Consider the following 16,238-nt stretch of genomic DNA (forward strand, 5'->3'; position numbering starts at 1 on the left):
CAGCCAATCACATTGCAGCAACTCAATGCATTTAGGCATGTAGACAGGGTCAAGATGATCTGCTGCAGTTCAAACTGAGCATCAGAATGGGGAAGAAAGGGGATTTAAGAGACTTTGAACGTGTATTTTCACACACAACCATCTCTAGGGTTTACAGAGAATGATCCGACACAAAGGAAATATCAAGTGAGCGGCAGTTCTGAGGGCTCAAATGCCTTGCTGATGCCAGAGGTTAGAGGAGAATGGCCTGACTAGTTCCAGCTGATAGAAAGGCAACAGTAACTCAAATAAGCACTCGCTACAACCGAGATCTGCAGAAGAGCATCTCTGAACACACAACACGGCCAACCTTGAGGCGGATGGGCTACAGCAGCAGAAGAGCACACCGAGTGCCGCTCCTGTCAGCTAAGAACAGGAAACTGAGGCTACAATTCACACAGACTCACCAAAACTGGACAATAGAAGATTGGAGAAACGTTGCTGCTCTGATGAGTCTCCATTTCTGCTCACACATTCGGATGCTCGGGTCAGAATTTGGCATTAACAACATGAAAGCATGGATCCATCCTGCCTTGTGTCAGCGGTTCAGGCTGGTGGTGGTGGTGTAATGGTGTGGGGGAGATTTTCTTTGGGTCCATTAGTACCTATTGAGCATCAACGCCACAGCCTACCTGAGTATTGCTGCTGACCATGTCCATCCCTTCATGAGCACAGTGTCTCCATCTTCTGATGGCTACTTCCAGCAGGATAACGCACCATGTCATAAAGCTCAATCATCTCAGACTGGTTTCTTGAACATGACAATGAGTTCACTGTACTCAAATGGCCTCCACAGTCACCAGAGCTCAATCCAATAGGTCATGATTGGCATCATGGATGTGTAGCTGACAAATCTGCAGCAACTGTGTGATGCTATCATGTCAATATAGAGCAAAATCTCTGAGGAATGTTTCCAGTAGCTTGTTAAATCTACCCCACGAAGGATTAAAACAGTTCTAGAGACAAAAAGAGGTCCAACCTGGCACTAGTAAGGTGTACCTAATAAAGTGGCCGGCGAGTATATTTTATGCATTTTCATGTTTTTTTAATGCGTTCGTTTTATGTTTCTACAGTTCTGATTGCTGTGGTGTTCATGCAGTTTAATGTGTCTTAAAGTGTGCAGATGTGTTGTCTCAGATGCTTCTCATTTTGAGTTTTCTTTTCTTCCAGAACTGCGTTTGCTCGCTCTGTCCCCTCTGCTGTTTGATTGAGCTAGTTAAGAGTCAGAGTCGAGTTCAGCGCAGGGTTAGGGGTTTGTGCACTAACTCTGGAGTCCTGCTGTCCGTGTGTGTTTTTCTAGAAGCCAGCCTTCCCGGAGAAGACATTGTTGATGACAATAAGAGCTGCCATTGTGAGTTTGTCCCTCAGGATTTAACACCAGGACTCAAAGTTACCATCAGAGCTGTGTGGTAAGCAACGTTGGACAGACTCACAGCATCACTGCAGCAGACATCAGCATAATATTATTGATAACACATGAACACCACATCACGAAACATTTCCTCAGTCTGTCCAAAATGTGGGACACAACACCTCTTACATTTAGCATTATGAAAGCACGTTCTCACATTTTCATCAAGCAGATTCAACTCAAGTTTATTTTCAATTCAATTCCCCTTTATTTGTATAGCGCTTTTACAATGTAGATTGTGTCAAAGCAGCTTCACATAGAAGATTATAGGGAATTGAAACAGCGTCAGTTCAGTTTTCAGAGTTTAAGTTCAGTTCAGTGTGTTTAATATTCACTGCTGAGAGTCCAAACACTGAGCAATTCATCGATGCGCAGCTCTCCAGATCCTGAACTACAAGCCAGTGGCGACAGCGGCGAGGAAAAAACTTCATCAATTGGCGAAAGTGAAGAATTAAAAAACCTCGAGAGGAACCAGACTCAGTTGGGCACGTCCATTTCTCCACTGGCCAGATGTTTTGTGCAGAGCTGCAGTCTAGGTGCCGGGGGCTGGAGAATGCAAGACGTCCGTGAAAACTTGTTTGTCCCTGGAGCATCACAGGAATCAGTCACATGCTCTCCACTCCTCCATGATCACCACAGCAGCTGCTCAGGATACGGCCTGGTCCGGGATTATGGAAACTTTGGGATCATCTCATTACAGGTCTTGGATTGCATCAGTGGTGTTGCATAATCTCTGGGGGCCTCAGGATGAGTATCCCCAGGTGGAAATAGAGAGTAAAGAGAATATTTAGCGTAGCTGCTGTTCATGGTGTATATAAACAAGATGTGTGGAGCACATTCAAGCATCATACTGCTATGTGATGCACTGAATGTATGCTTTACTAAACAGATAGGTCTTTAATATAGTGTTGAACTGCCAGAGTTTGTCTGAGCCTTGGATATTATCAGGAAGGCTACTCCAGAGTTTAGGAGCCATAAATGAGAAGGCTCGACCTCCGTTTGTAGACTTTGCTATTCTAGGTACTATACCAGAAGCCCTGAGTTTTGAGATCTTAAAGAGTGAGTTGGATTGTAGCGAGACAGAAGGTTGGTTAGATAAACAGGAGCTCGATTATTTAAAGCTTTATAGGTGAGAAGCAATATTTTAAATTCAATACGAAACTTAACAGGCAGCCAGTGTAAGGAGGATAACATTGGGGTGATATATTTATATTTTCTAGACCTGGTAAGAACTCTAGCAGCTGCGTTTTGTACTAGCTGAAGTTTGTTAATAGAAGATGCTGGGCAGCCAAAAAAACAGAGCATTACAGTAATCCAGTTTAGAGGTCATAAAAGCATGGACTAGCTTTTCTGCATCTGAGATGGATAGCATACTTCATAACTTAGCGATATTTTTCAGATGAAAGAAGGCAGTTTTTGTATTTCTATAGCGCTTTTTACAATAATTATTACTTCAAAGCTGCTTTACAAAAGGTATACATTATTGCATTACAATCAAAATAAGTTATTGTTACAATCAAGTTATCATATACAGACATAGTTAATGTCAGTATCAAGTCTGGAATATATATATATATATATATATATATATATATATATATATATATATATATATATATATATATATATATATATATATATATATATATATATATATATATATATATACACACACACACTCTCAGAAATAAAAGTACACAATCTTACACTGGGGCAGAACCTTTAACTAATTTTTTGTTCCTAACAGGTGCTTAAAGGTACATATTAATACCTAAAAAGTACAAATGTGCACCTCACAGTAACTTAAAGGTACAAAAGGGAAGCTTAAAGGTACAAAGGGGTACCCTAAAGATACTGATGTTTGCATTTAGGGTACAAATGTGTACCTTTTGAAAAGGTACTGCCCCAGTGACAGATTTTGTACCTTTATTTCTGAGTGTGCAGCGAAGGGAAATAAGTATTAAACACGTCACAATTTTTCTCAGAAAACATATTTTTAAGATGCTATTGACTTGAAATTTTCCCAGATGGTGGTAACAACCAAAGAAATCCAAATATGCAAAGAAAACAAATCTAATTAATTTACAAATAAAGTACATATAATGATATTTGTGTAATATAATATAATATAATATAATATAATATAATATAATATAATATAATATAATATAATATAATATAAAATATAGTACAATATAATATAATATGATATAAAATAATATATTATAATATAATATAATAAAATATAATATAATATAAAATATAGTAAAATATAATATAATATAATATAATAAAATATAATTTAATTAAATATAATATACTAAAATATAATATATTATAATATAATATAATATAATAAAATAAAATATAATATATAATATAATTTAATATAATATAATATAATACATTATAATAAAATATAATATAATAAAATATAATATAATATAATACATAATATATAATATAATATAATATAATATAATATAATATAATATAATATAATATAATATAATATAATGTATTTATAATACAATGACACAGGGAAAAAGTATTGAACACATGAAGAAAGGGAGGTGTAGTTCGGCAGTGAAAGCCCAGACAGCAGCTGAAATCTCTCAGTAGTTCTTCAGCAAGCCTCTGCCCTTCCTCAGTGTAAATGAATATCAGCTGCTTCAGTCTAACATCTACATTAGCAGGAGGATTAAGATGAAACCAGGGTGGACATTTCAGCAAGACACTGACCCAAAATAGCCAATGAGACTCTCAGATGCTTTCAGAGAAAGAAAATCAAGCTGTAGAATGGCCCAGCCGATGAAGATGATGTGTGTGTGTGTGTGTGTGTGTCCTGCAGCATCATGAGGTTTATGGTGTCCAAGCGGAAGTTTAAGGAAAGTCTGCGGCCGTATGACGTGATGGACGTGATCGAGCAGTATTCAGCCGGACATCTGGACATGCTGGCACGCATTAAAAACCTGCAGTCCAGGCAAGAGCACACACACGCACACAGTGACCGCCACACTCATACACGCACACACACACACAGTGTTTGTGGTGTTCTGCATGGTTTGATCAGTTTTCTCTGCGTCTCTCACTGTTCTGATGTTCGTATCTGTCAATATGTGCACCATACCTGGAAAACACTGCCTCAAACACACTCTTAAAGGACATGATGACGTCCCACATAGAAATATAAAATATGGCGCTATAAGCAAACAACAAATATGAAATACAATTTAATATTTGATTTTCACATATAATAAATGCCATATTGTGGTGGCATGATGGCTCAGTGGTTAGCATTGTGGCCTCCCAGCAAGACGGTTGCTTGTTTTTAGTCCCAGCTGGGCCAGTTGTCATTTCTGTGTGGAGTATGCATGTTCTCCCTGTGTTGGCGCCGTTGGTTTCCTCTGGGTGCTCTGGTGTCCCCCACAGTCCAAGCACATGCGCTATAGAGGAATTTATGAGTGTTTCCCAGTACTGGGTTGCAGCTGGAAGGGCATCTGCTGTATAAAACATATGCCAGAATAGTTGGCGGTTCATTCCGCTGTGGCGACCCCTGATTAAGATCTAAACTGAAGGAAAATAAATGATTTGCATATATTGAAATTTAACAGATTTCTATGTGGGGTGTGTCGACATGTGCCTTTGTTTAGATGCCTCTTTAAAAACCATTTAGAATATTTTGTATATATCAGCAGTATCATATATATATATATATATATATATATATATATATATATATATATATATATATAGATATATATATATAGATAGATAGATAGATAGATAGATAGATAGATAGATAGATAGATAGATAGATAGATAGATAGATAGATAGATAGATAGATAGATAGATAGATAGATAGATAGATAGATAGATAGATAGATAGATAGATAGATAGAAACATATATATACATACACACACACACACACACACACATTACATTACATTTTAGAATAATGTTTTGGTTGATACTAATAAAGCTAAAAGATTTAGTTTGACTAATTATTTATGTATAACTATCAGTGTAGTTATGGGTTTCAAATGATAAATTCCAAATAATACATAATTTTTATTATTAATAATTTCATTAAATTTTTAAATACTTTTAATAATCGGCAGTAATATTATGAGTTTACAAGAATTTGTAAATTAGATTTTAAGTTTGCTTATAATACAACTTTATAATTTATATGAATTTATAATAATATTGTATACAATTTCATTTTATAATTGTCATTATATAAGTTTTCTTCTCACATTTAAAAAAATATGTATTATGAAAATATTGTTGTTTACATTTTATGATTTAGATTTATTTTGCTTTTTAGATTTTTGAGTTTATAGCTCTTATATAACTTTAATATTTATACATACAGAGTTGAAGTCAGATTTATTAGCCCCCCCTTTGAATTTTTTTTCTTTTTCAATTATTTCCCAAATGATGTTGAACAAATTCAGGAATTCTTCACAGTATTTCCTCTAATATTTTTTATTCTGGAGAAAGTCTTATTTTTTTTATTTCGACTAGAATAAAAGCAGTTTTTAATTTTTTAACAAACTCCTGTTATACAATAATTACCCTAACCTGCCTAGTTAACCTAATTAACCTAGTGAAGCCTTTAAATGTCACTTTAAGCTGTATAGAAGTGTTTTGAAGAATATCTAGTGTAATATTGTTTACTGTCATCATGGCAAAGATTAAATAAATCAGTTATTAGAAATGAGTTATTAAAACTATAATGCTTAGAAATGTGCTGAAAAAGAATTCTCTCCGTTAAACAAAAATGAGAAAAACAAAAATAAACAGGGGGGCTAATGATTCTGACTTCAACTGTTATTTGTTTTATTACAATTTATTTACACACACACACACACACACACATATATATATATATATGATGTAATCACTCGCACTACGAAAGAAAAATAATAAACAGAACAAAAAATAATGAGAAATAATCGACTAGCCTCTGTGTATACATCACAAACAGGCCGTAGATCACAACCATACAATTACATCATCTGGATTCATTAGTTAAACGAAATATGACACTCATTAAGTCACCGCATACACTTGTGTGACCTACCGCTGCTGAATCTCATGCAGCCTGGGGAGAAGCAAAGCGCGCGCACTCCCCAAATCAACATGGAGACAGGAAATCCCAAATATGGTCATGACAAGTGGAATCACAAAATAACGAACATACGAACATTTTTTACCTTTCGGTTTTGCACCTGCTACATATCTAATATCTAATATATATATATATATATATATATATATATATATATATATATATATATATACAGTTGGATTTTTCCCCCAATTTTTGTTTTAACGGAGAGCAGATTATTTTCAACACATTTCTTATCATAATAGTTTTAATACCTCATTTCTAATAACTGATTTATTTTATCTTTGTCATGATGACAGTAAATAATATTAGGCTAGATATTCTTTAAGACACTTCTATACAGCTTAAAGTGACATTCAAAACCTTAACTATGGTAATTAGGTTACCTAGGCAGGTTAGGGTAATTAAGCAAGTTATTGTATGATGATGGTTTGTTCTGTAGACTATCGAACAAAAATATAGCTTTAAGGGGCTAATAATATTGACCTTAAAAAATTTAAAAAAAATTTTTTTTATAAAACCTGCTTTTATTCTAGCCTAAATAAAGCAAATAAGACTTTCTCCAGAAGAACATTGCCTTGCTCTGTTAAACATCATTTGGTAAATATTTAAAAAATAAAATAAAATAAAAAAATATTAGAATTTGTGAATTAGTAGATTTAGAAATATCTGGGATTACTTAAAATATAACTTTATTATTTATATTAATTTATATTAAAATACTTAAATTATACTTAAAATATTGCACTTAATTGTATAATAAAAAATCATACTATATACAAATAAATTATTTATAATAATTTTGAGAGTCCTAAAATTAAAGTTTCATTGAAAATGCATCAGTGCATCATCATTGACCCAAGATGACACCTTAAAAAACAACACTTCTCAGTGCAGATAAAGTAATACACTTAACACTGTTGCATCTGTAATTGGTGCAACCCTCCGGTAAGAATAAACAAACATGATGATTTCTTTCACATGCAAATATATTCCTGCTTATAAATCAGCTCATGTTCTGAACACAAGGATTGCATACTTTGCTCAAACGCCGCCCGATGTGAAGTGAAGTATGTGCGGAATATATTTCCTCTGGTTTGTGTTTGTTTGTTTGTGGGTGGTCTGCGCTGGTCCTGTGTGCTCATTCTGCATTGCTGTATCCTCTACTCTATTTGCTTTTGCCAGGTTAGATATGATTTTGGGTCCTCCGGGTCCCAGCACTCCTCGCCCAAAGAAGTGCTCAACCAAAGGAAGCAAAGAGTCGCCCCAGTGGTCATCTAGGTCAGGACGCCCAGCCTGCGTTATATAGAGACCCGACCCGTCCAGAGCTCGCATTCAGACTACATGACTAGTAGAGCTGGGTAGCAAAGGATTACAGCTAATCTGGATTACATTATCAGATTACATTAAAAAAAAGTACCAGAAATTAGAGTAAACTACTTTTTTTAAATACTACTAATCATAACCCAGGCTCATTCTAAAAACGTAGTCTCGTGGATGTTTCTGGAGACCGGAAATTATGTAGCCAGAGGTACGTACGGCTGCATTTCATTTTTTAAGCAAACGCTACGGGGCGGTATGACACAGTTCATTTTCGCTCCTACCAACTGACCGCTTACCTCCGTTTGGAGGGCTTTCCAGCCGCAACCAGTTTGTCCAGTTAGCTTGTCGTGTACGTCGGCGGACTTGAGATGCAGAGAGGAGTTGGCCACGATGACGATGATGACAGGGTTTGAGTCCGGGGAGGAGCGGATCCAGATATCACGTAAAACAAAAACAGAATCCAAAAAATAAAATGAACGAGTGAATAACAGAGTGAGAATGTGGTGAAATCCGAAAACCGACCAAATCCAAAACGTGGTCAAAATAAAACAAGGGCTTCTTTTTCTGGAAGGCTTTTGTAAACCGTTTGTTGGGTTTAGAGAAGTAAGTGGGTGGGCGGGCCAATCGATAAAATGGGTTGGGTTTAGAAAAGGAGGAGGGTGGGTCAGTCGATTGGATTGGTCGGCCGGCCAGTCAGTCAGACAGACGATTGGTTGACACCGGCTTCTGGTGGGTTTATGCGATAACAGTGCAGGCGCAAACGTCACACGCGAGACAAATTTGAGATACGAAAAAGCGCACACAGCAGCCTCTCGCGGCTTCGCGAAAACAAAAACTGCAAAAATACCAACCCAAGCTCATTCTGTAAAATGTAGCCCCGCGGACGTTTCTGGAGACCGTGATTTACGTGGCCGGAGGTACGTATGGCCGCGTTTTGTTTTTTATCAAGCGAACGCTGCGGGACGGTGTGATGCCGCTCCTCCTCTTCGCGCTCCGTGTGGAGGGCTTTCCCGCTGCAACCAGTTTGTCCGCTTAGCTCGCAGCGTTACGTCGGCGGAGTTGAGGCCCCGGAGGGAGGAGGAGCCGGTCACGACAACGACCGGAATCGAGTCCGGGGAGAAGCTGAACCAGAAATCAGGTAAGATGAAAAACAGAATCCAAAAAATAAAACCGAACGAGTTCGCGACTGGGCAAGATCCGAAAACACTGTCAAAATCGGATGAGGGCTATTGCTTTTTTGTCTGGACGGCTTTTGCAAATTGTCGCTTGGGTTTAGGGAAGGAGCAGGAGGATGGTGGCTGGGTCGGCCGCCCAGTGGATCGTTCAGTCGTTCAGCCAGTCAGTCGGATGGATGGTTGCTCTACAGTGGCCTCCAGCGGCTTTTTACGCAAGAACAGCGCGGGCGCGAACGGCGCACGCTCCCGAGACACAAAAAAACGCGCACAGCGGCCTTTCGCGGATTCGCAAAAACAAAAACTGCTCGAATACGTACCTCCCGGGACGTATTTCGCAGTCTTCAGAAACATCCGCGGGGCTACGTTTCCACAATGAGCCTGGGTTGAAAAATACATACCTCCCGGGACGTATTTCACGGTCTCCAGAAACGTCCACGGGACTACGTTTTCAGAATGAGCCTGGGTTGCCGAATCAGACTACTGTTGCTTTTTATGGATTACATGATATTACTTATAATTAATTGATTTTCTTTGTTTTTACTACAGTAAACTGGTGTATTTGTAGTATAATATACCATAGTTGTAGAAAACTACAGTATTGGGTCATTTGTTTATATTACTATAGTTATTGCGTTACCATAGCAGCTATAAAATCACCACAACAGATAAACTGAATAAATGAACTATAATATTGTTCAATAACACGGTTCACAATTAATTGCAATTAGAGTAAACTACTTTTTAAAATACTCGTAATCAGACTGCACTACCTGACAAAAGTCTTGTCGTTGATCCCAGTTGTAAGAGCAACAGATAATAACTGGACTACTAGCTGATCATTCGGAAAAGATTGTCAGAAGGTGGATTTTCCTGATGAATCATCTGCTGATCTGCATCCCAATCATCACCAATACTGCAGAAGACCTACTGAAACCAGCATGGAGCCAAGATTCTCACAGTGATCAGTCAAGTTTGGTGAAGCCGAAGTCATGGTTTGGGGTTATATTCAGTATGGGGGCGTGCGAGAGATCTGCAACATCAACAGCCTGAGGTATCAAGACATTTGTGCTGCCCAAACCACAGGAGAGGGACAATTCTCCAGCAGGATAGCGCTCCTTCTCATACTTCAGCCTCCACATCAAAGCTCCTGAAAGCAAAGAAGGTGAAGCTGATCCAGGATTGGCCAGCCCAGTCACCACACATGAACATTATTGAGCATGATGAAGGAGGAGGCGTTGAAGATGAACACAAAGACTCTTGATGAACTCTGGGAGTCCTGCTGAAGGCTTTCTTCTTCATTCCAGATGACTTTATTAATCAGTGATGTGAGTCATGTCAGAGATGTATGGATGCAGTCCTCCAAGCTCATGATGGAGTCAGACACAATATTCATTCTGTCTCCACTGCAGCAGGACTTTATATTCTATACTGGACATTATTTCTGTTCAGTGATGAGACTTTAGTCTGAGCAGAGTCAGACCGCACTGTCCTAATGAAATCAACCAAAATCAAGACATGATCATATTTTATTGAGCTCAAATAAGCAAAATCTAGAGGCCTTTACACTTCTGAGACCAAATGATCAACCAGAAGTCCAGTTATTATTTGTTGAATAGGCAACAAGACTTTTGTCATGTAGTGTATATAGTATAATATACCATAGTTATTAAAAAAAACTACAGTACTTGGTCATTTGTATATATTACTATAGTTGTTGTGTTACCATAGCAACTGTAGAATCACCACAACAGATAAACTCAATAAATAACTATAGTGTTGCTCAAAAACACTGTATTTAATTCACTGTAATTAGAGTTAACTACTTTTTAGACAACAGTTACTTTTTATGGATTACATATTATGTATAATTCTTTGATTATCTTTCAACTGTGGGGTGGCAGTGCGGTGGCGCAGTGGATAGCACTGTCGCCTCACAGCAAGAAGGTCACTGGTTCGAGCCCCGGCTGGGTCAGTTGGCGTTTGTGTGAAGAGTTTGCATGTTCTCCCCATGTTGGCGTGGGTTTCCTCTGGGTGCTCCGGTTTCCCCCACAGTCCAAACACATGCGCTATAATGGAATTGGATAGGCTAAATTGTCTGTAGTGTATGTGTGTGAATGGGAGTGTATGGGTGTTTTCCAGTGATGGGTTGTGGCTGGAAGGGCATCCGCTGCGTAAAACGTGCTGGATAAGTTGTCGGCTCATCAAGGAAAGTGTCCTCAATATATCTGCCACCTAATTAATTTTGAAATTTAAAGTAATCTAAATGTAATCCAAAAGTAGTCGGATTATGTTTTTATAATAAGCGACTATATTACTGACTACAAATTTTGTCACACAATTTGCAATCAGTAAACGATTATAAACTAAACAGTTTTTTTACATTTCAGATATTTTTCCTTAAATTTCTGAGTTTACATTTTGTAATTCTGACATTTTAATAAACATTTTATGTTTGCAGCTTACAAATTTTAACCTAATTTTAAAAATGTTACATTTTTCAGTTTTGACTTTTTTAAATTAAATTTGTTATTCAAATTTGTTCTAAATGTATTAAAAATTAAAATGTACAAAATTAGTTTTGACATTAAAAGTAATGTAAATGTAATCCAAAAGTAGTCCGGTTATGTTATCGAAATCTAAGAGATTATATTACTGACTACAAATTTTATCACGCAATTATTTTCTTAAAATTTTGAGTTTAAATATTGTAATTCTGACGCTTTGATAAACATTTTATGTTTACAAATTACAGTTTTAATGTCGGGTGAAGCACTGTGGCCTCACAGCAATAAAGTCACTGGTTCGAGTCCCGGCTGGGCCAGTTGCTGTTTCTGTGTGGAGTTTGCATGTTCTCCCCGTGTTGGCGTGGGTTTCCTCCGGGTGCTCCACAGTCCAAACACATACACTTTAGGGGAATTGATCAACTAAATTGGTGGTAGTGTATGAGTATCCTAAATGTACTCCAAAAGAAGTCCGATTCTGTTATTGTAAGCAACTGTATTAATCTTATCACGCAATTAAGTTAACTTTTTTTTTATTATTATTGAGTTATTTTTTTCAATTCTGACTTGTTAATAAAAACTTTGAGCTTAAGTCTCTGAATTGGAATCATTTTAAATATTCTACATGTATAAAAATACCACAAGTTTATTCTACTTCAATATATGTGGCACCAAATAATTTTGACGTTATGAGTAATCTAAATGTAATCCAAAAGTAGTTTGATTCTGTTAGCGACGAGAATTGCTGCCTACAAATTTTGTCATGCAATCAGTGCAAATTAAAACAATTTATAAGTCACCTGCCCAGCTCTGAAACTGAAGGTCATCGGTTTCCACAAACTGATCAAATAAACTATAAGTCTAAATGATCTGCCGGCTGTGGTTTGTGGCGACTGAATGATCAGGAGTAAAGCAGACGTCCCATTAGTTACTGGTCATGTAGCTGAAGTACAACTGGAGTAGTTTGCCTGCACCGCTGTTTGGAAATGCAGAGTCGCGGCAGCGAGAAGCAGCAGATGATGATGATGGAGATGGAGCTTTCTTTACGTTCTGCATGTCGGCATGGCTTTATTTCAGGCATGCCAAACCATGCACACGTTTTAAAAGGATTTCCTTTTATTTTGTACGCGCAGCTATATCTCTGAATAGAGAATCAGCAGGGCTTGCCTCAAACATATCGAGGCTAGATTTCACCACAGAATAAAAACATTGATTGCTGTTTATTTCACAGGTCAGAGGGTTTACTCACTTATTAAAAATTACCTCTCACAATTCTAACTCTTTTTTTCATTTTGTGTTTGCATTTTGTAAATCAGATTTTTATTAAATATTTTAAGTTAACCTTCCAATTCTGACTTTTTTTGTATTAAAATAGTAAGTTTGCTGTTCTGACTTATTTATAACAGTTTAACGTCAATTTGGCAACATGGTGGCCCAGTGCTTAGCACTGTGGGCTCACAGCAAGAAGGTCCATGGGTCAGGTGGCATTTCTGTTTAGAGTTTGCATGTTCTCTCCTTGTTGGCGTGAGTTTCCTCCAGGTGCTCTGGTTTCCCCCACAGTCCAAACACATGCACTATGTGGGAATTGATTAAACTAAATTGCCCGTAGTGTATGAGTGTGTGTGTATGGGTGTGTAAAACATATGCTGAAATTATTGGCAGTTCATTCCACTGTGGCGACCCCTGATTAATAAGAGGACTAAGCTGAAGGAAAATGAATGAATGAATAAGTACTAAATAACCCTAATTTTAATCTAACTTTAAATACTTCATATGCTTCAATATCTAACATTTTGACTTTTTATAAAAAAAAAAGTTTAAAACTTATATTTCTGACCTAAAGTTTGACTTTGTAATTTTTTTCTTAATTTCTCTTAATTTGAACAAATTCTAAGTGTATAAAAATCTTAAGTTTGCCATTTGTACTTATTTGTAATAATTTACAAGTCCACATCTCTTAATTCTCACTAGAATGTTTTAATTTAGGCCTCTAAAATCACTTTAGATTCTTTTTTTTTTCTTAACATTTTGGGATGCATTTTGTTATTCTGACTTTTTCATTTTTAAAAAATGTAGTTTACATCTTACAATGGTGACTTGAAGTTTGTCTTTTTTTTCTTAATTTTCTTTATTTGAACAAATCTTATAAAAATCTTAAGTTTGACATTCTGGCTTATTTGTAACAATTTCACATTTAAAGTTCACGTCTCTCAATTTTTAACTTTAGGCCTTGCAATTCACTTTAAACCTTTTTTCTTAACATTTAGATTTTATGTTTTGTAATTCTGACTTTTTCAATTAAAAATAAGTTTACTAGCTTATTTTAAACATTGTATTAACTTACAATTCTGACGAAGTTTGTCTCAATTCAATTGTTCTTCAAATTAACTTCTCTTAATCTGAACTAATTCGAAATGTATAACAGAGTTTGCCGTTTTGACTTATTTTGTAGTTTAGGTCTCGCAATTCAGACTTTTCATCATCTAATTATTTAGCTTATATGTAGGCCCACACGGAATCTGCGAGCGCAGAATTCCGCAGATTTTCCACAGAATTCCGCAGATTTCTGCAGTTTTTTAGCCCATTATAAATTCTGTTTATTTACTTGAGTAAATGTGTAAATAGGAATTTATTCAGTTTTTATTCAGTAATTTATTACTTTTTATTTAGTATATTAAAGTGTAAGTTATGATACTCCGCTGGATACTCCCAAAATAATTCCGCAGAAATCTGCAGATTTTTACCAAAATTCTCTGCAGAAATAGCAAAAAACGTCCGCAGATTCCGTCTGACCCTGCTTATATGTTATAATTCTGGCTTTCTAAAATGTCCAGTTTACATCTCACAAGTGTAACTTCATTTTCAGAATTTTGCATTTGTCATATAATTGTGAAGTTTTCAAAAAATTGTAAATATTACATCTCACAATGTTATCATATAATTCTTCTTGGTCACACTTTACAGTAAGGTTCATTAGTTAATGTTAATTAATGCATTTACTAAGATAAACAAACAATGAACAATGCATTTACTACTGTATTTGTTCATGTTAGTTAACATTAGTTAATGAAAATACAGTAGTTCATTGTTAGTTCATGTTAACTCATGGTGCATTAACTAATGTTAACAAGCATGCACTTGGATGTTAACAATGCATCAGTAAATGTTCAATTATGATTAATAAATGCTGCACATGTGTTGTTCATGATTAGCTCATGTTAGTAAATGCATTAACTAATGAACCTTATTGTAAAGTGTTACCTCCTTCTTGTTGTTTAAGACTTTAAATCTTTTTTTTTTTAATTCCAAGAATCCATAATTGTATTTATACATTCATATATTATATAAGTAATAAAATGTAATAACAGTTTGTTATCGCTGAAATCAGATTTTTGTTTTCCAGATCCGAATTGTGAGGGGAAAAAATACAGCATGAGCCTATTTTGTGTTCATATTCTGTGGTGTAACTAATCTTCACACCGGCTCTGCTGAGCACATGCAGAGGTTCTTATTAAGGAGCAAATTAGATGTGATATAATGATTAAACACATCTGATGCTTCAGTGATATCCATATGTAGACGAGTGTCTAAAATCAGACGCAGTCCTGCTAGTGTAGACCTTCATCCGGACCTTTGGATAATGTGTCAAACCGATGCTCATTACTGCATTTGACTGCGATTTGCAGCTGAGGATGATCATTTCACATTGACACATTGTTCAAAACTGGCAAAATCTCAACAGAAACCGTCCGACTGGAGGGCCTGACTCTTTCTGTCCAATCACCTCTGTCCGTCTGCGTGTGGACACACCCACTCATTACCATACCCCTCCTCCTGCATGCATTCAGTTATTGCACACGTAAAATACTTTCTGCTTTAAAGGGACAGTTCACCCAAAAATTAAACTCTGCCATCGTTTACTTATTCTCCATTTCTTTCTTCTGTTGAATTAAAAATAAGACAGCCATTGACTTCCATAGTATTTTTGATTTTACCATGGATGTCAATGACTGCTTTTTCTTGTTTTGTGTTCAACAGAAGAAAGAAACTCATTAAACTTTGCAGCCACTTAAGTGTGAGGACATGTTCATTTTTGGGTGAACTGTCCCTTTAAGAAAAAAAGACATGGTTATTATAGTAACTTTTGGTGGCAAGATGTCATTTAATAAACATGCAATGAAAACAGTTTAATGCAATTCTTAACAAAACTCAATCAATTATTTAAAATATTTTAGTGCTGGGCAAAGATTAATTAATTGCTTCAAAATTAAAGTTTGTTTTGACATAAAAAATATGTGTGTATGCTGTGGATATTTATTTTGTGCATATAAATACACACATGCATGCATATATTTGAGAAAATGTTTATTTATGTTTAGATATTAAATATATATCTATGAAACAAATTACATATACATTTAATTATCTATGTGGAGCTTTGTTTCTATATTTTCGTGTATCATGTGTATATATACACTCACTGGCCACTTTATTAGGTACACCTTACTAGTACCAGGTTGGACCCCCTTTTGCCTTTTGTAAAAGATGATTGTGCGTGAAAATCCCAGTAGATCAGAAGTTTCTGAAATACTCAGACCAGCCCATCTGGCACCAACAACCATCATACCTGCCAACATTTGTCAGAGATA

At 36.1% G+C, this 16,238-nt stretch overlaps 3 protein-coding genes across 7 annotated transcripts in view; 2 read left to right on the forward strand and 1 right to left on the reverse strand.

The window, feature by feature from the left end:
* The window catches only part of LOC147843705 (uncharacterized), a 999,056-nt gene that overhangs the window by 504,641 nt on the left and 478,177 nt on the right, over window positions 1-16,238 (reverse strand). The window lies entirely within an intron of this gene.
* The window catches only part of ralgapb (Ral GTPase activating protein non-catalytic subunit beta), a 471,588-nt gene that overhangs the window by 180,866 nt on the left and 274,484 nt on the right, over window positions 1-16,238 (forward strand). The window lies entirely within an intron of this gene.
* Window positions 1-16,238, forward strand: part of kcnq2b (potassium voltage-gated channel, KQT-like subfamily, member 2b) — an 81,950-nt gene that overhangs the window by 54,485 nt on the left and 11,227 nt on the right. For all 3 annotated transcript variants that reach the window (XM_087258170.1, XM_087258173.1, XM_087258172.1), the window contains 2 exons: window positions 1,340-1,448; window positions 4,302-4,433. In XM_087258170.1, the coding sequence (XP_087114296.1) occupies window positions 1,340-1,448; window positions 4,302-4,433 (241 nt within the window). The remainder of the gene's footprint in view (window positions 1-1,339; window positions 1,449-4,301; window positions 4,434-16,238) is intronic.

This window comes from Danio rerio, chromosome 6 (genome assembly GCF_052040795.2).
Source record: "Danio rerio strain M-AB ecotype USA chromosome 6, GRCz13ab, whole genome shotgun sequence".
In the NCBI taxonomy this organism is placed as follows: domain Eukaryota; kingdom Metazoa; phylum Chordata; class Actinopteri; order Cypriniformes; family Danionidae; genus Danio; species Danio rerio.